This window comes from Mercenaria mercenaria, chromosome 1 (genome assembly GCF_021730395.1).
Source record: "Mercenaria mercenaria strain notata chromosome 1, MADL_Memer_1, whole genome shotgun sequence".
NCBI classification, from domain to species: Eukaryota; Metazoa; Mollusca; class Bivalvia; order Venerida; family Veneridae; genus Mercenaria; species Mercenaria mercenaria.
Genome location: NC_069361.1, coordinates 35024026 through 35050961, shown reverse-complemented (window position 1 = coordinate 35050961; position 26936 = coordinate 35024026). Strand labels below are relative to the sequence as shown.

Genomic DNA, 26936 nt, shown 5'->3' with positions numbered 1-26936 from the left:
AAGAAGCTGGACCTATGGTCAAAATATTTTTGTGGTCCTTGAGTGTGCTCACTTCTAAAAATATTCCTATGTGACATAAAATATGGCAAAAAATGCCCATTTTCTTAAAAATCTGCAATTTCAGCAATATTCAGTGATATGTGTAGAACATAATAATGAATCTGTTTATAAAAAACTTAATTCCTTACAATAGATAAACATTCTGGTAGCAAACAATATATAGTTTTTCAAATTTTAGCTAATTTGAAAATTTTCAAAATTGCATAGGCCATATAAGGCTTAAGTGAACTTTGTCATTTGAACATAAAGGTCATAATGTTTTTGTCTGTTTACTCGTAAAAGTATATATTGCTGAGGCCAGAGTGACTAACTGTCAGAAGGTAAATATCATTTAGATGGTAAATGTCAATACTATAGCGCTCTGTATTCGGTTATGATTATTCTAACGCCTTTTATGGAGCGTCGCGTCACTGAGTTGGAATCACCCTGTTTGTTTCCCAACTGGGACTGGGTCATTCAAAGAAACAGATATCAATCATAGAGTCTGTTAATAGCTTAACGATTATGATTCATACATATAGTCGTAATTTCTGTAGCGTTATATAGTATGGGTATGTTCACATCGGAGCTCTAGGGAAGGGTAGGCTGTTGTGTAAATGAAACTTACTCCCACCAGTAAAGTAACCGACCAATCAAAAATTGGGCCCTGGAAACATGTAAAACTTTTTTCCCTGCACATAGAGCACTGTGATGTGAAGCAAGGAACCAGTAAACCCTACCTCGCCATGGAGTTTGCAGAGTTCAGCTATTCAACAGGGAAGGTAAGATTGCTGTACTAACTTATACCGTCCAAGTGGGTTATCGAGTATAGAGTCGGTCTCTACTCTTCCCTAGAGCTTCGATGTGAACTTACCCTATGAGTCACAAAGGGGTGGTTATTGAATATGACTCATACAGATCTAATGATTTTAAACAGAGAAAAAACATATTCCGAATATTTTTTTTTAAATACGTTTCATTCTTGCGCCGATAGTTTGTATACTGTGGTTATATACAAAATGTAGATATATTAAAAATGTTTATAATCGCGTCAACTGGTTCTGAATGTCGTAAAAAGGTCGTTAATACTTTGGTAAAAGCGAAGATGTGTTTAATCGCGTCAGTTGCTACAGAATGTCGTAAAAAGGTCGTTGATACTGATGGAATAAGCGATGACGATAAATGGATCGATTTACGAGCCGTATAGGTTATAACACTCTAAATAATTGTTGTTCTTTATTCTATATAAAATGGACCTATTTCCAATGGCCGCAGCACACATCAAGACCCATTTTAAATGTCTGTTACTAACATTTTCTTGAAGAATATTGTCAGTGCTAAATAAAAATCAAAAGAAAAGTGGGGCTCTACAGAGCAAAAAAACAAAATGAGGACAATTTGTATCCGCCATTATGCGACTACCTTTTTTGTCGCGCCATTTTTCTATTTGGTGTCTGTATGCCTTTAACTTAATTTCAGGATATTAGGTCTTCTTTTTCGTTGTTGCCCGATAAATATTTTTCTTCCCAATTTCAGTTCTTCAAGTTTCAAGTTTATTCAATATCAAGGCTTATTATAAGCATGTAATAAGAATAAAAAAGAACAACAACATAAAATTGAAAAGCTGTAGCAAGACATGTGAAAATGAGACCAAAAAAAACGGCACACGTATTATATAAGGAATGAACAAGACCAAATAAGGAATGAATAAACAAACAAAAGTATCCGTACAAAATGCAAAGGTTGAAAATGTACCAGAAAATATGTTAAGTTTACAGGATGACCAAAGATAAAAATCATTTCAACATCACTTTTTTTTTCAATTTGTTGTTCTGCTTTTTTATTCTTTTTCTCTTTTATGTGTTTACCTTAAAACCATGCGGCGTAAGTGATCAGTTGACTCATCTAATCTCTCTGAAGGATGAGCTATGACTCGTTTCATTAATATCTCGAGGAAGTGCCCTATGACTCATGTGATCTATTTAAATATCTTATGATTTGAATTCCCTTTCGGATCGTTTTATCACTTATTGGATATCTGTTGACTCACTCAGAAGAATGGGCTTTGACTCGCTTCATAAAATCTCGAGGAAGGGCCCTATGACTCGTGTCTGACATATGACCTAGATAATGTCAAAAGAGCCCTTTGACTTGAATCTGACCTGTGACCTAGATGATTTCATTCCCCTATACGTCACCCGTGACTCACTGACCCGCGTCACCGTTACGTTATCCCCATTGTAAAACTGGTACCACTGGTACCACCTTACAACCAATTCTGTGAAACTGTCCGTTCTATACTTCCGTCTTAAACGCCTCATATTTTTTGATATAATGGAGATTTTGCCGATATATTTGGCATACAAAGAGATGGAATATTGGACTTTTATTTGAGTTTAATGTCGAACTTGTTGCCTCAGAAATGAGAAAAAAAAATCCTCGGTTCAATATCCAAAAGAATAGAAATCTTGCCGTGGATTAACCATTTGTGTGATTATTTGGTGATCGTTTTAATTCAGAAACCATTCCTTTAGATGCCTAACCTGGTAGGAATCTGGTTTTCATTAATTCACACTGTGTACACAAAATTTAAAATACTTACTGACTTACTGCAAAACGAAAACAATCTTGGAAAAGTGTCACGCTGTCCGAACTGGTGTCATGTTCTCTTTAAGTGTTGCGTTATGCGAAGAATAAGTTTGGTGTATTATAAACCTTTCCAAAAATCGATCCATGTAAAAATTATGATATTTTTAAGTACTTTTCTCAGTGGATGAAAGTTGAGACAGGCATAGGTAAGGAAATTACTACTTGAATCTGTTTTAGAAAAGAAGTCTTGCAGCAGCAATAATAGAAACTAGTAACAAAATTGTCTCTAGAAGGAAACTGATGTTGAACCTATTTACATGGGAGGAGCGTATTCTTTCAGGTCAATAATATCATATAAATACTACATTCTAAGAGGGTGATATGAAAACTTTTCACCGCAAGATATTCGAATATCCGAGGTTTGTATTTATATATCGAGGGGTGAACTGTTTTAATATCACCCTCTCAGGAATGCAATTTATCATCTTATTTTACCGAAAATATATAAAGGTAAAACATCAACATATTGAGTTCAATGGTTTATTAAACATTCTCACACGACCAGCGAATAACCTACAAACATGTAGAGCAAAAGCTATCTCGGGTTATTCTGCAATAAACCACTCGCATGCAATGACGTCATCTGATCCAGGTGCGTAGCACAGTCGTAAAAAGTAGTTACCATTTTTTCTAACACTGTTGATAAGCATGCCGTGTTAGAATCGAAATAACAAGTTCCCACGTGTGATTTATCGTAGAGGTTTTCGTTCTTATATTACTACGCGTATTTCAACGTTGCACCATGCCGAAACCGATAGCAGTAACATTCCAAAACGGCGATAATATTTTACATCTAAAAGAAACATATAAGTGTGAGTTAGAGCATTTTCTATCCGAAGATTATAGCTCCGATTCAATAGTTCATAAAAACTGTTTTCGATTTTTTTTGGCATGGGGAGCAAAGCAATAAAATGAAAAATTTCGACAGGGTTCACACATACTTGAACAAAGAAAAAAGTAACTATATCTTTTAACATATATAAGCGCATCGTCAATATTGAGCGTTGCATTCTGGTAATCAATGCAAAAGTGTCAGTCTCTTATAAAAAAAGTATGAGAACCCCACCCCCCCCCCCCCCCCCCCGCCAAAAAAAAAAAAACAACAAAAAACCTCACATGCATAGAAAAACATAATAATGATACCGCGCATGAGGTATGAAATCAATGGGAAAAATGATACATTATTCAAATCAAACTAACGTAAAATATGAATTAATATGAGGTATTATAAAAACAATCAGGCAAGTGAATTAAGGCACTTTTCATAGTAGTCACGTGAAAACGAATGGTAATTCTCTAAATGTGATTTGTTTAATCCTAAATATGCATAAGTTCTTTAAAAGTGAACATGTGCAATGATATACAACATCGAAGCAGGTAAGTTCCAAGAAGGGAGGTTAACAGATTGAAAAAAGACGTTATATTGAAAGGTAAAAACTGTTTTTGGGGTTCACTGTTGTATACGTTGAACATCGAATAGCACATCAAAACGTTCACAAACTGCGACAATATCCTTGTTGTTGCAATCGTTTTCACTGTCTGTGTGTATACTTACATAACTGCTGTTTGCTATAAAGGCATTTCTTTTCTATACATATTTAGGCGACGTCTTGTTACGCGTAATTGCTAGCTCTTAAACACAAAAAGCTATCTGCCCCCACACTATGATATTATACACTGCTAGTTACTTTATGTGAACAATTGCCGTCTCTTTCGAGAAAGGAGGATGCTCTTTGTCTGTAAGTCATGGTTTTCAGTAACAAAGATATATCTTCTAAACGGCCTTATGCTGATAGCACGTATAATTGTTGTCCTAAACTTATAGCTTTAAATTTTGAAGATATCTCTATATATTAAAATGACTAATTAGTAAAACGGCATGCCATACATTTTGACAGTTTTAAAAGATGACCATTTGTCATGTCGCACATAGTTTCTTACTTTGCTATCAGTAAGCTTTCAGAAACAGGCAAAATATCCAATATAAAACCTGAAAATCCCATTTTCATCTGAATTTCAATCTGAATATTGTTCAACTATTACCAGGAAAAGTAACGACGATCTAAATTTATCTTACATTAAAATACATTAAACCACATACAACAACGTGATTATTTGAGTGAATAAATAGATATTATTGTCATGTCATGATAACGTATTTTTGCTCACGTAAGCATAGAACAAATGTAGAAATAATAGCGTTTAACTTTTTTCTCTATCTAATGGGAATAGTATTTTGCAATAAATTTGACGTAAAGTGATTAATACTTGTAAATTGCCGATAAATTATTTACAACTACATAAAAGCACTCCGAATAAAACTAGCTTGTTTAAACAATCATATTTTCTATGAATAGCCATCAATCTTAAGACAAAAGATATTGTATATATTGTTTCAACGTCACATTTCAATGTCATCCCTTTAAAGCAGTTGCAAAACGTGCAAGGTCATTGAAACTAAACGTCATAGGGACATTTGCGGTGACACGGCTGGTGTATATATCCAGACGATAAAGTGTATTTTCAGTTATTATTTGCTTGAAAGGCCAAGTAAATTGATTTTCTTTTTACTTATCATGATGTTAGTTTGGTTTTTGGCTTTATCTTTCCGAATACCGGCGGCTGTCGCATTGGACCGACATTACTTCATAGCTGCGCTAGATATAGATTGGAATTACGCCCCGACAGGACATAATTTGGTTACAGATGACAATAAGTATGATTTTATTTATGTACATGAAATGTCGTATTCCAATAATTTGATTATATAAATTTTGCATTATTACACACACCTTTACCTGAAATTTGTTACAATAATGGAATTACCACAAACATGTTTTTTTTTTTTTTTTGTTTACAGGTTATTTGAAATATATAATATAGTTTTAAACTTGGTTAATTATAGGTCTAATTTAATTCGAAAAGTCAACAGTGTGGTCCAGCGTTTATTGTCGGGCCACGAAGTGGAAAAGTGGGTCTTTTGCACCCAACTATTTTTTAACAAATTCTCCAACAGTCTAGGGAGGGGAGGGAGGTCACCCTTATAAAACTATGCTTATGTATTAGAAGACAGTAAGCGGGTCTCTTTGATTATAAATGATTGGTGGGTTAAAATTTTATATACAAACTTTATAGTGGCCCTTTAATTAATCAAATAGATCAACAAATAAAAAGTGCAAGAAACGTACTGGAAATTAGGCGATCGTATACCAAAGTATACAACCTTTATCCGTTCTAATTGGTCATTTAGGAAAACCAACCAAACAAGCAATTGGTTTTCTCATTTTCTGCATTTTTTCAGTATATTATTATACATGTCGACAGTATTTGCTACATCTTATGTGAATTGAAAAAAAAGTTATATAACAATGTATCTTCGTACTCCCACGCAATTCACGTAGATAAAGTATCATTATTTGCAAGTTTTTACTAGATATATTGCTGGTACTACATGTAAGATGGAGATTAGATATACGTATTTTGATTTATGGAAGGCCTTACACACCATAATGATACGATGGAAGTCTGTGGGAAAACGATTGGTGGTCTCTTACCATAAAATACATTTTTTATTACATAAATTTAATGAAAAGTAGACGTTGACACCGTTAAAAGTATAGAAAACTTGGTCTATAATAGGTTAATACCGACAAATTTTGATGTGTCAGCAGAAAAAGATTACATGTGAGAAAAAGAATATCGACTTTACGTCTTTTCACATTGGATTTATTAATCTCGTTGGATAAAATTAATAATTAATTTATTATCTTATTTAACGAGTTTGATAAATTTAATATGGGAAGACAGACATTTTATGTAATATTCTCTGTGTAAACAAGTTTCAGAAATTATATCTTCAACATCATATTCTGTTTTTCTTAATGGAGAAATTACGAGTAGAACATTGACATTAAAGAAGGGGTGTAGTTTTATAATGATTAACAGTTGTTGTTAGAGAAAGATGTAGCTTATAATGACCGGATCTCGCATTTCTTATACGTACTTGCCTGTGTAGAACAATGTTGGGAAAACGCCCGTCTGACAGAGTACATGTAAGATCAAAATAATAAAATTGCACACATGCAAGCCTGTACCTCGTCCCAGATAAGGTGGGCACTAAGATATCTTTGTCTCCCCACGCCAGGAGGTCAAGAAATAACTTTCAGTAACGCTATGTCTACTAAATGTAGCACTTGTCAAAATGAAAATATTTGATTTACCACATTTATTTTCAGAAAGTCTAGAGAAAAGATCGAAACTCGCAAAGACAGAATTGGCAGTATCTACAAGAAGGCAATATACCGTGGTTACACAGACAATACTTTTACACAGCCTATTCCTGTACCTGAATGGGCAGGTCTTCTCGGGCCACCAATCAAAGCGGAAGTCGGAGATATTGTATACATTCACTTTCAAAACATGGCTACCGGAAGTAACTTCAGCGTTCATCCGCATGGTTTCCTTTACAACAAGATACATGAAGGTTCTTATTATTTTTTTGATTAAAAATAATCTTTGTGTTATATGACATTTTGAAAGAAATGAGAAAGAGATGCATTGTTAGATTTCCCTTAAATGAAACACATCTGCTCATGTAAACATGTTCTGAGCATAAACGTACCTGATCTTATTTCGTTCAATATTATAAAAGTGATAAATCACAAATATACCATACATCAATATGTATTAACGACTAGAAAGAAAAAGATGCCCGTACTGCCTAACTGTAGTCATACGTTGATTGATTACAAAACACGAAGTATCCTTGTTGATTTTTACTTTTTTATGTTAAAATCTTTATTATATTAAAAAAAAAACAATAAGCAATTAACGAAAATATATGAAAGGTATTCGTTTATAATATGGCTGCAAAATTTCTATATACAGAAAATTTGTTTTTGTGTTTTATCTAGTGAATGTGAAATGCAACATTTTTAAAATGAGTAGAGTTTCATTAAAAGCGTCGAAACAGTAAATGAATTTCTAACAGCGAAATGGAAGTTTTTATCGTCGACTTTACTCATCATTTTAAACCGTACTTTAATAATATTTATGAATCATATGTCATTAGGTTTAAACTAAAAGCCACCTTTACATAAATACGAGTAGTGAACTTCAGTTCTTACAAAATAAAATGTGCGGGTGAAACGTGAAACATTAGTTTTTGTGCGCATGTCTTAAAGCTACGTCACCTTATTAATATTCCTCGCATGCTCAAACTAAGGCTAGTGTTTATTGTTTATATGTTTATACAGCCGTCAGCAAAAATGTTTAAAATGTTTGATAAATCGTTTAGTGCTGAGATAACTTATGACAATTTTAGAATAAATGTTTGCTGTATTTAAAATTTTCAACACGTTGTATAAAATTTGATAGGATAAGGCATTGTTTATCAAACTGGAATATGCATTAATGAAACAAATTAAAACACTACAAATATAAGTACAGTGCAACCTCTGCAGAGCAACACCCTTTGGGAGATGCAGATATTGACCTCTGTTGAGAGGTTGTTACTCTATAGAGGTTAAATTGATAGTAAATTTCAACTATGGGAAATTTTGATGATGCTGTTGTGAAGAGGTTTTTGCTGTACAGAGGGCCGCTCTGTAGAGGTTGCACTGTATACTAATAATCCTTTCAAGCTGACGTATAGTGTGATTAAAAACAATAAAACATACATTTTAAGAAGGATCTTATTCTATTAAATGACATTTTTGTTCCCTAAATAAGACTCTAACAGATAATGAAATACGCAAACAAAGGTGTGTCATTTCGATTTACCCTCTTTAGGAGCACTTTATATAGACGGTACAAGTGGAAATGAAAAGCTAGAGGATGCGGTGCCTCCTGGCGGTACTGCCACTTACGTATGGAAAATTGGCGACGAACACGCGCCGACGAACGATGATGATAATTGTGCGGCCTACACATATCATTCGCACACACGGGCACCAAAAGATGTTGACACAGGCCTTGTTGGTGTAGCGGTGCTATGCAAGAAAGGTACGCAGTTTTTAATAATAATGGTGATTCAGATTAAATTATCAAATTCATTTACATAATTTATTGTGATCTTGAAATTTGATATATATCCCCCTTTTGTATTCTATGTTTTACGTGTTCTCATTCACATTCGATTAACCTTGTCAATAATGATGAAATTTAAAATGTTTGATACAGTTACATAATTATTATAACTCTAACTTTAATTTGATCTACTTAACCCTTACTCTGCTAAATTTCTATAATGAACTTGTCCATAATTCAATTTGGACAATACCAATAACTGTTAAAAGGAGTGCTTACAAAAAAGATACTGACTGAATAGTGAACAATGCAAATCTTGATCAGACTGCACGGAAGTGCAGGCTTATCATGATCTACACTGGTTGCAAAGACAGGATCAGTCGTGTCTAGCATGATAAGGGTTAAGTTTTATCCCACATTTTGTAATTTTTTAATAGTCCCATGTCCCTATTGAAAAGAGGTGGATATATTGGCTTGACCATTGTGTTTATCTGTCGGCCCGTTGACCATTTGGTTTCCTATCAATAACTACAGGATGTTTGGTCTAACAAGATCAAACTTCATAATATGATTGTCTTCGGACACTAACTGACCTTTATCGTTTTAGAGGTCAGTAGATCAAAGGTCATGGCCATAGTAACCTCTTGACTGAATATGGTATCTGTTAAATGACTAAAGAACGTTTTGACCTACAGTCTTCAAACTTTACAGGATGGTTGCACATGGTTTGTGGATAAACCTTTTTATTTGGTTGTCAGTAGGTCAAAAGTCTAGGTCACAATAATGATAAGACTGAAAACTGAGAATGGTTTTCGCTTGATAACTTTAGTTCAATTAGGTCTACTGCCTTTGTTCAATAGATGATCTCTATTGTTTCAGGGGGTCAGTAGGTCAAAGATCAAGGTCACATTGATCTCAAGAATGAAAATGGAAAGGCCGTTATGCGGGGCATACGTGCTTTACAAACAGCAGTTGTTTACATTAAAGACAATATCTATAACTCCACTGAAGGTATTGAAAATATAGTATTTAGAGCATTGTAAGCAGAAAAAAAGGTTTGCTGGTTGTGGGGTGTGGAGTATGAATCACTTTCGGTGATCGCTCTAGTTTCCTATGCACTTTTGAAAATTTGCTTTGAAATTTAAGCCGATAAAGACTGCTTTCAATGTCATTTTAAAACTATTCCAGGAACGCTTCATACTGATGGGCGACGTAAAGACGTTGACAAGGAATTTTATCTTTATGCAGATGTAACAGATGAAAATAACAGTTGGTATAGTGATCAGAATTTACATAAATGTCGAAATTACACCGCTTGCAAGAGCCTAAAGGTAATCTTATAGCTTATCCAAACTGTAAAAGAATTAGACCTTTTCGGCGTTAATGTAAATGTACTAGACAACGTACAAATATTATGTGCTTAGGTCAAAACTGGGCGTTTTCTCAAGACAACAACGAATAGCATATAAAGTCTGATACTTATACAATGTAGTACATTTAAGTTTTACCACCTAAGAAGTGCCTGTCTTGCTTATCGCCATTATTAAATCTTGAACGAGTTAAAGCATTCTAATTATCCTTTTAAGTATATAAAAGTGATCAAAAATATTTGCCTCATCTTCCACTTGACCTTCTTGTTTTAGTTCCGTAGTTATGTCGCCCGGCGTGAAATGCTGCCACATTTCATTGGCGACTTGGATCCATCAAACTATTCATATCTTAACATAATGGGAATGACCATTAGAAAATCAGGGGCGAGGCTGGCAGAAAAGTAAATAAATACTTACGTATTCCGGTTTAGATATTAACAGTAACAGAAACTGGTTGTCCGATCGCAGTTAAAGGAAATAATGTCCAGGAAATATATTGTAAAGCCTCAAAATGGCATTTTGCTCTTTTCGCTCTTGATAAATATTCCAATAACATATTCCACTACCTCCTCGCCAGGGCCAGTTTGCATAAACATCTTACGATCAGGCCTCTGTTAAAGGACATTCTCGATTATTCAAGAAAAATATGGGCGTTTCGCTCTAACAGCTACTATTATTTTGTTCTGTTCCATATCATTCACATTCAGTATCAGAAAATGTATTGTAAATTTGGCTTCAGTTCAAGGAAGGAAATCTCAAAATATTCAATTACATATGAATTGATTCGCTCGCAGTATTACTGTAGTAAATGCTAGTTGACATTTTTATAATTTAAGATGGTATGTCAAAACTCTACCTTTGTGCCAAGGCGTCTACTAAGTTCTTACTGTTGTTTCATTCATTAATACATGTTTATTTACACATAATATCATTAACAGAAGACGTAAAATAAGGATTAACAATTGAGCTCTCGAAAGTGTAAATTTATTCTAGGTAAATAGATTATTCAGACCTATATGCATAAAAGAAACAATAAAAAAAACGACACATGATCCTGAGTAAAATCTGGCAGCCAAAGCTCCTCTAATTATCTAATTGTCGTTCCAAATCTTAACAAAACTACCACCAACAGAAAATTTGATTAATTTCTATTCACCGGTTGAAGACCCGTGGGGCGCACGGTATCCGCCTTCTGTCCGTCCATCCATCCTTCGCAGTAACTTGCGTTTTACGTTTCCTTTGCAATTTTCATAACATTCAAGTAAAACTTCTTATAAATAACGAACATAAAGTTAAGATGCATATATCATCGGGATGTTGTGCCAGACTCTTCTGTGTTGACTTCTTGTATAAACTGGCTGAAATATTCATTAAAATCATCCCTGTTCAAAATATGTTCTGTCCAGTATTTTGGGAAATCCAAGAAATCGATCGAAATTACGTTTTTATTTACGTAGTCGTGTACAATTCCATTTACGCCGGAAAGGTCTAGTATATTCTAATTTTACTGGTGAAAAATATAATTATAACGATTCGTGCGATTCGTGCGTCAGATTTCAAGTCACGTGACAACTTGAGTATACTGAAAAAGGCATCTATCGTCAGTGGTAAACACATTTTACCTGGACATAAGTCTGTTTTGTTCATTGATAAAATTGCATACACATCATTGTAGTATGAGCAGGATCTGGGTCGAGGAATTTTAAATTTGTTCATTAATTTGTTTGCAATAACTATTCATCAGGTTAAGCTGAACCGTTTAATGCCTTCATGTGCTTTACCTACCAAAAAGTATATATGACTTATGCTGTATAAAGTGATTTGATATAAAGGTTTTCTGAAAAAGTACTAATTATCTTTTTACATTCCCCTTTTTAATATGTTCCTTGAAAGTAATCAGTACAATATAGAATTAATAGGCTTTTTTCAGTCAGTAAGGACCCTTGTAAGGCTTAAGGACATTTTATATATGAGCCGTGCCATGAGAAAACCAAGATAGATAAAGGTTTTGAAAAGCTAAAGGATCCTTAACATTCCTCGTTCCTGAAGTTTCAGTACAATTATCGAAACTATAGTTTTTTCTCAGTGGCCTGAGGCTACATTTATATATTGTCAAACCTAAGGTTTAAAGGTGGTTAATCAGATTTTGGACAACTTTCAGATTTTTTTCAAACTTTACCAACTGATAATTTACACTTATTTTTGTTTATCAAGTTCATAATACAAATCAGATTTTCACTGGAAGAATTTTTAAACTATGATTTTCCTATCCTGGTTGCCCAACCAAGATAGCGTTATTTTAGCATTAGTATAAATTTAATAAACATACATCGCCTAAGGAATGTTATGAATATAAGCACTACTGTTTTAGAGTTGTAAAAGATTTGCATTGACAAGAACATATTTTGCCAAATTCATTAGAAATTCAAGTTTATAAAATATTATTACCTCCCTTTGTCTATCTTGGTTGCGCAACCCAGATAGATTTAAAATAAATCAATTCCAAAGCTACACTTTGTTTCAAAACTTGCCATTTGTTTCAGGTAGTTGTAATATTCCAATATATATCAAATGCAAATGTAAAACTAGAAATTATATTGAAATTAAAAGAAATAATCCATTTTTTAAACACTTTTGTATTAAAGGGAGATAATTACAGAATTTCTTAAGAAGTAATAAATCATACATTTCCAATAGGGATCTAACTTTATGTAATGGGTCTTTTTGTTCCTTAAATAAATCTCAGAATATATAAAGACTGAAAAATGTCAGAAAATGTTCCTCAAATGTGATTGACCACCTTTAAAATACCCTAATATATATTTATCTACTGAAGAGTTGTATTTAAACAGATTTGCTGTTTTGTCCGACGATCTGTTTTCATAAAATACATATGTATGGATTAAAGAAACATAATTATTTGTATTCGTTTCCTTTACACCTTGCCAAAGGAGGCGATAACTTACTTTAATATTAAGTTATTATCAATTTACAGGACAAGAAGTGCATGAAGTTCCTGCAAAGCAACAGGATGCCCCATATCAATGGTTATGTTTATGGGAACCTCCGAGACTTCATAGCTTGTGAGGGAGAAAAAGTGGTGTGGTATTTCATGTCTATTAACCGTGCAACGCATACAGTACAAGCGCTAGGACAGACCATGATTATTGAAAGGAAACGGTAAACAAATAAATATTAGATAATTCGATGTACGCATGTGTACACGTATATGTATCCCTTTTAGAAATACTAAGCATCTGCATGAGGTAATTGAATGTCCTGATACATGTAAAAGTACAATGATATAATTGGTAAACTACTTGAAAAAGCACGTACGACTTTCGTTGAATTCTTAGCAATGTTTTATGTATATTATCAAGAAAAATATTTTTAGAAAGTTAAAGCGACAATACATCCACCGTATTTAGTTCTTGAGGGCAATTTTTTCAGGCACACAATAGCAAATGATGAGAAGCAATAGTTTGTAACTAAGCTCTGTATGCCTTTTTTGCTTATTTTCGTATCATTAAATGAGCCGTGCCATGAGAAAATCAACATAGTGGGTTTGCGACCAGCATGGATCCAGACCAGCCTGCGCATCCGCGCAGTCTGGTCAGGATCCATGCTGTTCGCTATCAAAGCCTATTGCAATTAGAGAAACCGTTAACGAACAGCATGGATCCTGACCAGACTGCGCGGATGCGCAGGCTGGTCTGGATCCTTGCTGGTCGCAAACCCACTATGTTGATTTTCTCATGGCATGGCTCAAATAGCAAAAAGTGAACAATGGCGTCGCCAATTTCTGTTTCAGCACAGACACTGCAGTTTTATTTCCGGCCAGCGTTTACTCCGGCTATATGATACCATCCAATCCAGGGCGATGGCTGCTCTACTGTAGAAACCTCAATCATTACGACGGTAATTAAGAAATACGAACAGTTTTATTTTTAAGATACATTCAGATAAAAATTTTGAATATGTATGTTTAAATATTAACAATATCACATAAGTTATGCTTATTCTTGGAATGAATGCAATTAAATAACAAATTGTCAACATGGTGAAGGATGAAAAAACAATAATAGTAGGAAATGATATAAGGAAATGGGAGAATATTGCAGAGAGTGAAGAAAGGGTGTTTTATCTTTCAGGCGGGATGTCAAGTTTTCTAACTGTAACCAAATACTCACCGTCATGTGCAGGATTACCGGTCATTCCTCCAGTAACAAACCCTACTCTGACTCGGACATATTTCCTTGCCATAGAGGAAGTCCTTTGGGACTATGCACCTGGCTTTGATAACAACAAAACAATGTAAGACAGTATACAGCATTATGACTATCATCACCATTGTCATCCTCACTGCTGGTAATAATCATAATTATTTCACTACTTGTCCTAAGCGCTACGGTATTCTGATACACATTCTACGGTGCCTTACAGAATATTTTTCGAAAATGCAAGCGATGACAAATCCAAAATACTGCTATATGGATTAAGCACGAATATGAAAATACAGACATAAAACCATAACAGTTATAGTTGCTATTGTCTTTGGCACAACAAATGGCACAAAGATTTCTAGCTAGTAGGAACACTCCTGTCATGCCTCTTATACATCATGGGAAAATATCATGTAAAGTATTTTTTTGTATTTTTATACCTTTGAATTGTTTTCTGTAACCCTTGTCTAACGGGGAGCAGCAAGGGAGGTCCTTTAGAACAGGGCTAATATTACTGTGTCGCGTCCTCCTGGTTATAGTGTGAGCTGTATTTTTTCAACATTTCAACAAGAAAGTCAACATACAGGGGAACGTAGTATTTAAGAAAATGATCACTGATTGTTTGGAAATTCAAATATTTATGATAGCATATATAACTTGCATTTATATCTAACATCATACTAAACATTGAAGTTTTAGTTACAGTAACATATTTTGTTTCTAAAGTACCTTAAGTGTAGAAATTGTCGACATGTTGTGAACAAAAGCACTATAAAGCAAAATATTGTCTTCAAGTTGTTTGGATTCTCCCAATATCTTACCGTCAGTCTAAAGTTGAGCACTTAATCGTTTTGAAAGCATGTTTCGTAAGAAAATGTTTGTCGCAGATGTTCTTTTACATGAAATTTAGCGATGCAAGTTTTTTCGGTATACAAACTGGCGTATACGTGTCGTTATTTAAAATGATTTATACAGCTATAACTAAATGCTTATTTCTTTATGTAAAATGCTTTAGTAGGCATTTATAAGACATTACTATAATTGTAACAAGTTGTTTAACATGTAATTATCAACTTTAAAAAACCTACGTGACACTCTGTAAATTTTGCTGTTTAACAAATGATCAAGGCCTTTAAGTTGCTTATCGTCTGATTTACCACGGTTTAGAGGTCAGATGCGTCGGAATTGAACCACGAGGGCGTTAGCCCGAGTGGTTAAATACTGAATCATGTGATTGTTTTCATTCTGACATGCCCATTGAAATATTTTAATAAATGTTATGCTGGACTTCATTACCCGAGAAGTAATGTACCGGTCGTCATGAGCCAATTTGACGTCATAATTGTCGTCATAATGCTCTCTTACCGGTCCGCGCGTCAACTGTTGTTTATCGCAGAATATACATATCTTGATTTCTTTCTTTGTTTAACTGGAAATCAAATCAGTAATGGTAGAATGATTTTTATAGAAAAAGAGTAAACATATATTGTTTTCTGACAATATATTTCTTGATTCGTAAATTTTACTTGCGTTGAATAGCAATATGATAATATTTGTGGAAAGGGCAATTGTAAACTCTGCCGAAATGCATGACATACCGGCGATTTATATCTATTTGTCAAGATGTACGGTTATGTTTATTTCATACAATCAAAAAGTAGGTTCAATTTCTATAATTGTCTTTTTTTCTAGCGTGGTTTCCAAGTTTCTAAATCGCGGTAAACAACGGATTGGGTCTGTTTACAAAAAAGCTATGTACATAGAATATACCGATGGGACATTTACTGTGCAGAAAGCACGTAACATACGACATATGCATTATGGTTTGGCTGGTCCACCAATAAAAGCGCAAGTTGGGGAGCGAGTTATTGTTGTCGTTTTGAACAAAGCATCAAGACATTTCTCTTTCCTTGCTAATGGTGTGTCAATGACCAAAGAAAATGAAGGAGCGTACTACAAAAATGCGCGGCTCGGTATGACAGTTTGCTTTTAATTGATGTAAATTGTAGTATTATCCTGATTTGTTTTTATAATATCTGTTTATCTATTTATCTACAATACTAAATGCGGCGGCGTCATGTTTAGTGCGAATTGAAAGTCGCTATGGAGCTGTAGACATCTTTCCGAGTACAATTTAATTTGACATAAGAAGTTTTAATATTCCGCCGCATTATGACTTCAACTATTAATTTAAGTTAAATATCACGGTCAAACTAAACCATTTGTGCCGTACAATTTTGAACATTAAATCCGCCATAGTCCTAAGCGCATTGTTTCAATATCAAATAATTTTTATATCTCTTTATCGTTTACCGCTTTCAGGTAAACATATGAATGGAGCGATAATCAAACCTGGGGCAGTCAGAACTTATGAATTTGATGTGACCAAACATTCTGCACCAACACCTTGGAATGAAGACTGCATCACATATATGTATCACTCCGCGGTAGATATAACTAGAGATATTTATGCAGGCCTCTTTGGTCCTCTCTTAGTTTGTAAACCAGGGACTTTGGCACTTGATGGAAGTCAGGTATGTCATTTTCTGTGTTTTTTTCGCACTTTAAGAATACAGTGTTAGCTTTTTAGATGGACAAGAATAATGTTGCACAAAGTTCATGTAGAAAATTGCCTGTAAGTCAAACCATTTACATGTTCCTTATTAAATGAATAATAAAAGATAATAGGTAAGGGTAGATTTCTCGGAAGCACAGAGCACCGCAACCACAGCCTCAGAGCCAAGCAGACCAGCATGTGTATTGCTGTTATTAGTGTATCTTATCACAGTACATTATAGCCGTCTATACTGGGAAAATGCAGCAGTTGGCTCTTACTTCAGTGGAAGCCTCATTAGAGCACTTCAGACATCCCCATTGCCTGGAATAGGATTCACCCACATAGCAGTCTTCACTGGGGAAATCTAGTTCTGGGCTCGTAGTTGAGTGGGAGACTCTAAAGAAAATCTGGAATATTTTCTTTGCCTGTATTGGGATTTGAACCAAAACCAGTCGATCGATACCACTAGACCACCAGGCTCAATATGTAGCACGCTTATATCACCACAAACACTAAATCAAAGAGTAGTATTTAACGTTTCGTAATCAATGCACACGTGAACATTCTGTTGTTATTTCAGAATGGTGTTGATCGAGAATTCTTTGTAAACTGGATGGTGATAGATGAGAACCTGTCTTGGTATATTGATGACAACATTGCCAGATTTACATCACAGATGGCGGTGAACAAAACGGATCAAAAGTTCAAAACATCTAATAAGATAAGAGGTTTGTCAATATTTCTTCAGCTAAATGTGCATTGTGTACACTAAACATGACATTAGCTGCTTATTTGCCATATTTGATACTGTATGTTCTTTGATAGCTTTAACACATTTCTATCTACCTATTACAACAAAGAGTTACATTCAAGTAAAGGTAGGAAACATTAATATCACAATGCGTATTGATAAATGTTTTAATTAAAATCTACATGTGAAAATATTTACAATCGTCCTATTCCTTTCCATTGAAAATTATGACGTTCATTTTGTATGAACAGCAAAATGAAAGGCGTCATTAAAGTGACGTCAATGATGCTTAGCGATAACGGGCCGCTGAGGACGCGCACGTATTGTCAGGGAGAACGTTCCTTAGATGACGTTGCAGTTGTTCCGTCTGGCGAACAGAATGGGCGGAAAGCTGATTGTAAATACAAAAATGTGTATATTTTATAATATAATCTTGTTTACAAATGGAAAGGAAATATTATGTTAATAAAAGAAATGAAACTTTTTTTTCGGTGTTCATGCGAAATGAACGACAGAATAGGATCGGCAAATTAAACATGAATCGCTAGCGCGATTGATGGATTTGGCGATCCTATATCTGTCGTTCATTTTGCATGAACACCGAAATATAATATTTCATTTCTAAAATAAGTAAAAGAATAGCAGCTGATAATGGAGGATAACACTGACATGCCACAAAAGCTTTAAATATACCCTCCCCCACAAGTTTCCTTAACAAATGTTACTGATCTCTCTAGCCCCAAACATCATCCTTGCTTTTGGTACACATTGTATTATATGTTATTTTCCTTGTTACATGTTTATGACGTTACCACGCCCTCTCTGTGTCCTTTTATCTCAACACTCTAAATTTATGGGCATTCTATTTTAGCAGAGTATGACCCTGATTACGGCCTGATGTTTTGGTACATGGCTTTGATTGTGACCTGGTTTAATAATATATGGCTCACGTTACGATCTGGTTAAGTGGTGTATGGTACTGCCTGTGGTCTGGTTTAATGATGTATGGCTCTGATTGTGGTCGACTTTAGTGTCTTATAGCTCTGTTTGTGGTCATGACTTTGATTGCGGTCTGGTTTAGTAGTGTATAGCTCTAATTGCGTTCTTGTCTAGTGATCATGACTTTGAGCGCTACAAGCTTTGATTGCGGCCTAGTTTTGTGGAGTAGGGCTTTGATTGCAGCCTGGTTTAGTGGTAAATGGCACTGATATTGCGGCCTGATTTTGTGGTGTATGACTCTGATTGCAGCCGAGTTAAAAAGTGTGTGGCTCTGACTGTGGCTTCTGTTAGTGGTGCCTCGCTCTTATTGCAGTATAGTTTAGTGATGAATGACTCTGATTGTGGCCTGGATTTGTGGTGTATGGCTCTGATTGTGGCCTGAATTATTGGTGTATATCTTTGATTGTAGTCGAGTTTTATGGTGTATTTTTCTGATTGTGGCGTGAATAAGTGGTGTATAGCTCTAATTGCAGCCAAGTTTAATGGTGTAGGGCTCTGCTTGCAGCCTGGATTTGTGGTGTATGGCTCTGATTGCAATCTGAATTTGTGGTGTATGGCTCCGATTGCAGCCCAGTGTAATGGTGTATTTTTTTTATTGTGGCCTGGATTTGAGATGTATGGCTCTGATTTCGGTCTGAATAAGTGGTATATGGCTCTGATTGCAGCCTAGTTTAGTGATGTATGACTCTGATTGCGGCCTGGATTTGTGGTTTATGGCTCGGCTCTGATTGCGGCCTGGATTTATGATGAATGGCTCTGACTGAGGCCTGGATTTGTGGTGTATGGCTCTGATTGCGACCCGGATTTCTTGTGTATGGCTCTGATTGCGGCCTGAATTTGTGGTGTATGGCTCTGATTGCAATCTGAATTTGTGGTGTATGGCTCCGATTGCAGCCCAGTGTAATGGTGTATTGTTTTGATTGTGGCCTGGATTTGTGGTGTATGGCTCTGATTTCGGTCTGAATAAGTGGTGTATGGCTCTGATTGCAGCCTAGTTTAGTGATGTATGGCTCTGATTGCGGCCTTGATTTGTGGTTTATGGCTCTGATTGCGGCCTGGATTTGTGGTGTATGGCTCTGATTGCGCGGCCTGGATTTGTGGTGTATGGCTCTGATTGCGACCTGGATTTGTTGTGTATGGCTCTGATTGCGGCCTGAATTTGTGGTGTAAAGCTCTGATTGATGCCTGAATTTGTGGTGTATGGCTCTGATTGCGACCTGGATTTGTGGTGTATGGCTCTGATTGCGGCCTGGATTTGTGGTGTGTGGCTCTGATTGCGGCCTGGATTTGTGGTGTAATGCATGCTCTGATTGTGGCCTGGATTTGAGGTGTTTGGCTCTGATTGCAGCCGAAATATATTTCTCAATTAGTTCGGTTTGTCAGAGCGTGTAATCTGGTTGAGGATTTCAATGAACGTTATCAATATATTACAAACAAGCTTCTTCAGCAAAGCTATCGTTACTTTAAATTACGTAAATATTCAAAGTTTACTATAATAGTAGCTTCTATCATCGTCCGAAACTGTTTTGTGTCCTCCCCAAATCTCTTTTACCATTTGTAAACAAGTGATCTTGCTACATGAGTTTCTCCGGATGCCGGCCCCAGCATTTCGATTGTTTCCGGTGGCGTCGTCTGTAGATTTACACAAAACTAAATTCGCCCGCATTTTCAACTTGTTATTTTTAGCTCTAGCGTTTGTTTGGTGTAAGCACAATTTGCGATGCAAATACGTAATGAGAGCATAAAATTTAAAATTGAAATAACGTACTTACGCTAAAATGACATCAAATAGTGCAAATGACGATATCAAGCGTAAAACTATGGAAAATGAGTATCATTTTGACATGGAAACATAACAATAATTCTTTATTTTTGAACTGTGGCCCTTGGCATTAACTCGTGTTGTCACAACAACTATATCAAATTAACGTCGTTAGCTACATAGGATTTTTTTTCATATAAACTCGAAATAAATTTATATCATTGCTAACCAATTTGAAAATTGTGCAATGACGAAAAAAAAACTTGTCCACGAACTTTTTGATAGCCGTTCATATTTCATATTTGTTTCTAAAATTTAATTTATATACCACTTTTGCGAGAATGTATGGTTAACAAACTTCGTACGATTTTGGATGATGGAAATTTTGCAATTGCATTTAGTAAAGACAGAACAGGCGGAGGACTCTTGGGACTGAGCTATTTTGTCTTCTTGCCTGTTTCATCGTGCCATTCATGGTGATTTTCTTGTTTCTATGTTTTCTTCAAGGGCATTGAGTACATTTTTGTTCCTAAGAATTGCTTTTAATACAATGTATGAATTAACGAGAGCATTGTTGTGTTTTGCATAATATGCCCTTCTGTTGCAGTTGCATTTGTTAGGGATTCACCTGTTGGGGATAACTTTTATTTACACAGTCCTGTGGCTTGGGAACATGGTGGTTAGAATGAGGTTAGATTTACGATAAACCGGTTAAAGCTCCCCAGTGTTTTTTTGGGGGGGGGCACGGAACGTTCTAAGGTGGTACCCACTGCGTTTCTTTATTTGGTCGTTTTGTCTTCATGTGTTTGCTTTGTATGAGATTGTGTGCGTTGGTCGTGTGCATGTCCGTGTGCTTGGTTGCGGTTTGGGGAGGTTACGTTTTTGCACATTTTGGTAATAATGTTTGTTGTTTACCCTTGTTTTTAATGGTGCTTGGCTCTGATTCCGGTCTGGTTTAGTAATGTATGACTCTGATTGCGGTCTTGGTCCGATTGTGGCCTGTTTAAGTGGTGCACAGCTCTTGCTGCAGTCTGGTATATGACCCTGATTGCGGTCTGAGTTAGTGGTGAATATCTCTAATAATGGCCTGGTTTAATGGTAAATGGCTCTGATTGTGGCCTGGAATAATGATACATTGCTCTGATTGTGGTATGGTTTTATGGTGTATTTCTGCGGACTGAATATTGTATGGCTGTGATTGCGGCCTGAATTTGTGGTGTATGGCTGTGATTGCGGCCTGACTTTTTTATGTATGGCTCTGATTGCGGCCTGAAGTTCTGGTACATGGCTCTGATTGCTGGTCTGGGTTAGTGGTTTATGTCTCTGATTGCCGCCCAAATTAATGGTGTGTGGCTCCTCTTGCGGCCTATATTAGTGGTGTATGGCTCTGATTGTGGCCTGGTTTAATGGTGTATGGCTCTGATTGCGGTCTGGTTAAGTTGTGTACGGCTATGATTGCGGCCTGGTTTTGCTGTGTATGGCTGTAATTGTGGTTGTTTTGCTGTGTATCGCTCTAATTGTGGTTTGGATTAGTGGTGTATTGTTCTCATTGAGGTCTGGATTAACGGTGTATTACTCTAATACTTTAATTGCTACCGGGTTTATTACTCTTTTTTGTAGAACATAAATATGTATACATATTTTAAAACCATTTCGTGCGTTTGTAAATAAATAAAGGTTGTAAATTTTAGCAATTAACGGGCGGACATTCGGCACCTTGGACGGTTTGCAAATGTGCACAGGTGAGAATGTAAAATGGCATATGTATGGGCTAGGCGGGCAGGTAGATCACCATCACTTCAGTTTTGAAGGCAACAATTTCAAATTCGACAGCAGGAATCTAGACACAGCCTCTGTGTTTCCAGGGGTTGGACATTCTGTAAATATGATACCGGACCAAACAGGTATATATTTTATAAGTTATATACTTGTTTATTTATTCACTGCCGCTTATTTGAATATTTGCAGTAATTCAGTGTTACATCTTAGTAACGTGTTGTCGGATGAGTACTTTTATTGCAAAAATACTTTTGTTACGGAAGAGAAAGTGTTCTAAATTTAAAGTACTATTTTTCATAGGGAATTGATCAATTGTATGGGTTGGTAATCTAGCTATAGTATAGTCACACACTTCCATCATGGTATAAAAGTTGAAACTAGAATGTCTGTTTACTTTAAGTAAAAATGAAATGTTTCATACCTATCTAGTGTCAAATTAATATTCTGTATATAATTTTGAAAATATTACACATGTACATGCTTCTGATTATATCACAAATATTATTTAAGTTATAACTTTCAAATACATATAAATATTTCTTCACAGTGAAATCATTGTTGATTACACTTTCACAGGTTTATACTAAAGAAGCAATGGTCACCTACTTCCATGCTCAGAATTTTGATAATCTACGTTGTAACGTTATCTAGATAATATTCCTGTTTATTTGAACGTTGTCTTTTGCACTAAACTGTTTTATCTTTATATATTTACGTCAGATGTACAACACTCTCATAAAACGTATTAAACTTTACCAAGCGTATGAATTAATTGTGTATTTAGAACTACATCCCCATTAATATTTTTATAATACAGTAATTTCCCACTGGTTAAGTGAGTACTGTTTTAAACTGTAATACAAATATATTATAAAGTTTATGTTTACATAAACTATATATAGCATTTTTTCAAATCTTAATATATGAAATTTGGGTCTAATATACACATTTTAAAGTTGAACTGGAAGAATATAAAGACAATTTACAGGAGTCTAATATTAACATAGCGTGGTTGCTTTATGTATGTGATATTTTTACAGGACACCTTTTACTACGCGACGGTCAGCTTGGTTTTGAATCAGAAGGAATGTATGCATGGTACAATGTACAGTCTTGCAAGAAAAAAATAACACTAAATTATCCGACACAACGTGTAAAACACAGAAGGGGAATGGTCAGGCGATATTACATTGGCGTCATTGAACGTAGTTGGGACTACGCAGAGGCAAAGATAGATCCAATCGATGGGTCTGACCTTCTAAACCCGAAACAGTGAGCATGCCACTTAGTGTTTTCTTTGTTCACAGATAAGGTATTTACCACGTATCCCTCAGACTGAATCCAAATCAGAGTTGCCTTGAAAATGCTAAAAAATATTTATATAATGTTAAGTTTATTTTTATCGGTTAATCATCTTGTTATTATCAGAAATATAACGTACAACATCTTCGTTTTAATTTTGTTTTAATCATCTTGTTTATATTGAGAAAAACGACATTTCATCATTTAATATTTATTTACAGTAAAGGATACACATATGTTCGCAGTGACCCGCCGTTTTTAGGCTCTGTATACCATAAAGCGATGTACGTGGAATTTACTGATAACACGTTTTTAAAAATGAAACAACGAACCCCTGAAGAGAGGCATTTAGGGCTGCTTGGTCCATTTATCCGTGGTAATGCCGGAGACACCATTGAAATTGTTTTGAAAAACTTTGCATCTCATCCCTACAATATTGTTCCGAGAAATGTGATATTTAATGACGGTTCTCCAATAACAAATGCTCCGTTGACAATGCCTGGAGAGACACGAGTGTACGCATATGTTATCCCAAAGAGGTCTGGTCCTACCTTGAATCAGCCGAACTGTGTTGGCTCCCTCTACGTATCTAGAGTAGCGCCCTTAAACGATACCCATAGTGGGCTGGTTGGACCTTTCGTTGTATGTAAGCCTGGTACTCTGGACACTTTTGGACGAAGAACAGACAATATCAAGAAAGAATTTGCAACTGGATATATTATTTTTGATGAAAGCAAAAGCAATTACAGAAACCTTAATTTTGGTTTAATTACGCCAAACTCTTTGAAAAACCCAGACTTTATCGAAAGCAATCTGTATCATTCGATAAATGGATATATATATGGAAACCTTAAAGGACTTATATTTAGTGAAGGAGAACACTCGGCCTGGTATGTCTTTGGTCTTGGATCAGTTCAGGATATACATACAGTACATTATCATGGCCAGTTGTACCTGCGTAAAACATCTTTAAGCCTAAAACGTGATGTTTTAGAAGTATTTGCAGGAACATATGAAACTGTGGAAATGATTGGATATAATCCTGGGACCTGGCTATTCCATTGCCACGTAGCTCCTCATGCAATGGAAGGAATGGAAGCATCTTATACAGTTTTACCTCAAAATGGGCAACTTGAACCAGGACAAGGAAGATATATACAAGGGTATGGACAACGTTCACGTTTTGTTCAACGTGGGCATCGGGGGTGTTGTGGACATCAACACTCAGGACGTAGGTTGCGAGTCAGGTCTAGGTGAGGAATCATTCGTATTAACACTTATATGTTAATGCATATGAAATAAATAATGTTTGGTCTATACAGTATCGTTTTCTAGGTTCTTATAAAATTAAATTTTCAAACACTTTTAAAATTAATATAGCACCTGCTTGATGTCCTGGGCGTGGAAAAAAAGTCATAGTTTTAATATTACACTTTCTCATTGAATTTGTGTGTAATATAGAAGAATTTGGTCGTATTTGCATGGTCTATAATGGATTAAAAGAAAGAATTACGCTGTTCGAGCGGAAAAGAAACTGTTATGTGATTAAAAGAATATTACATTTGTGTTTGACACATTGAATTTATTAAACATTTTAATAAAAATGACAAGATGCTTGTAAAGTCTTGTTCTAAATCATTTTATTCACCCCGTTTAATGACTTTAATATGAAAAGACACTAATAAGATATATCCTCTATTTTACCTTCAGGAGAAGACAGAGACGAAGATGGCGTAATTAAGGAATTAAAAAGAACCGCTTTTACTAATTAATTTATTGGATATGAACTATGTTTTTGTACCTTTTTGAATTTATTGTACTTGCACCGTAACTGTAATATCAATAAAATGCATTCATCAAATGTCTTCGCAAGTCTAACTATGCCTAGTTGTTTGAATGAAGATTTGTAATTTGGGAATTTTTGAGGTATTTCATTCATTGTATGTTTGCCTGTATTAAATACGAAACGCGCTTCAAGCTGAAGTTGTTTCTTTTTTTTGTACCCAGATTGAAAGTCTGCATATTTAAAATGCAAGTGCAAAGACTTGTTATTGCGGCAAGACTATACAGACATTATGAAACAGCATTTAGACAAACTATTTACAAGATTTAGCCATTTTAACAAGACTAGAACTTTTATTTCTGGCCTCGCTTTCCACCACACTATTCTTAAGTTCAGGTTTTCACTCCTCAGTTTATGTTCTAACAGTCTGGCACGCAGTCCTGTCTGTAACACTCGTGAGAGGGGTCGGCGATAAACAAAAGTACACAGATAGATAGATAGATAGATAGATAGATATTATTTATTTCTAGTTAATTACTTATTTAAACTAAGTTTATTAAAAAAATAACATTTTTTCTAAATGTTTTATAAGAAATGGTTCATACTTAACAAAGTGCATAGAAGCGCTCGGATCTTTATCATAGATAGACAGATTTTTAATTTAAAACGGGTAGATATCATATATTTTTTGAAAAAGCATTAGACAGATCATTCGTGTTAAAATATTTGGAGTCCAGTAGAAATATGTCTCGGATTTGAGAGCACTTTCCAAACAATTCATGTTAGTTTAAATACTTTACATTATAAAAAATAGCTCGACTATGTCAGACAAACACTGGTTGTAAATGAACTATGAGATATATGACCTTTTATGATGTTTCATAGTAATAATGCGATTTATATTATTAAATATGGGTTAATTATTATGGTCAAATTAGTATTTTGTTTGAATGTTGATATTATTTCCTTTGAATATGTATACATAAAGTTTGACTTGTTTACTAAATAAATATCTATCTATTTAGATATGTAATAAAATCAATTTTTCTTATCGTGTCCATAGTTTTCCTGCAGTACGTGAACGAAACGAATGTCGCAGTATAAAAAACTACACATGATCAGGTATCATGAGTTTTCGGACGTTACAAAATTGTTATAAAATTACATGTGTTTAATAGATGTGTTATATTAAATTCTAAAAACTCAAACTCAGTTTTGCTTCGTTGTTATCTTTAGACATGAAATACATAGGTTTATTTAGAGTGTTTGTCGCAAGTACTTTTAATGGAAAAGTGCTCAAACTTAAGATACAAATTTGTTTATTCCTTTTTATCCGCATTCTTGAAAATTGCACAATTCCATCTTACAACACCAATTGGCTTTCTTTGATGTGAATATATTCATAGGAATTGAAATAACAACACTGTATATAATATGCATAAGGACTGTGATTGTTGTATGCTCTATTTTCTTGGATTTGGAAAGAAGGGTCTATATATAGTAGCACTATTTCTCCCAAAGAAGCAAGTCGATGTTTAACATGCACGTTATTTCAGGACACTTTACGATGTCTGACAAACTTGCTGTAAAATCATATTATAAACTTAAAGGACATGCACCCGCATTTTCAAAAATGTACTAACGACAGCGAATGTTTTTTGCATAATCCATGGATTATTATGCTCTAAACAATAA

General features: G+C 35.0%; 1 protein-coding gene across 1 annotated transcript; it reads left to right on the top strand.

Annotated features, from left to right (window-relative positions):
* The first annotated feature begins 5006 nt into the window (after positions 1-5006).
* Positions 5007-26453, top strand: LOC123542492 (ferroxidase HEPHL1-like). Its single transcript, XM_045328390.2, has 14 exons — positions 5007-5404; positions 6924-7171; positions 8479-8691; positions 9904-10046; positions 13081-13265; positions 13897-14003; positions 14237-14399; positions 16001-16281; positions 16631-16842; positions 17446-17593; positions 22069-22281; positions 23197-23428; positions 23680-24711; positions 25169-26453. The coding sequence occupies exons 1-14, from the start codon at positions 5265-5267 to the stop codon at positions 25197-25199; spliced, it is 3348 nt and encodes a 1115-aa protein (XP_045184325.2). The 5' UTR covers positions 5007-5264; the 3' UTR covers positions 25200-26453.
* Positions 26454-26936: the final 483 nt, after the last annotated feature.

Bases quoted from the DNA above. Each gene is read 5' to 3' on its own strand.
- LOC123542492 (XM_045328390.2), top strand. From the start codon at position 5,265: ATGATGTTAGTTTGGTTTTTGGCTTTATCTTTCCGAATACCGGCGGCT. The intron at 14,400-16,000 runs GTAAGACAGTAT...CTTTTTTTCTAG, and splicing joins TTTGATAACAACAAAACAAT to CGTGGTTTCCAAGTTTCTAA. The intron at 23,429-23,679 runs GTGAGCATGCCA...ATTTATTTACAG, and splicing joins GACCTTCTAAACCCGAAACA to TAAAGGATACACATATGTTC.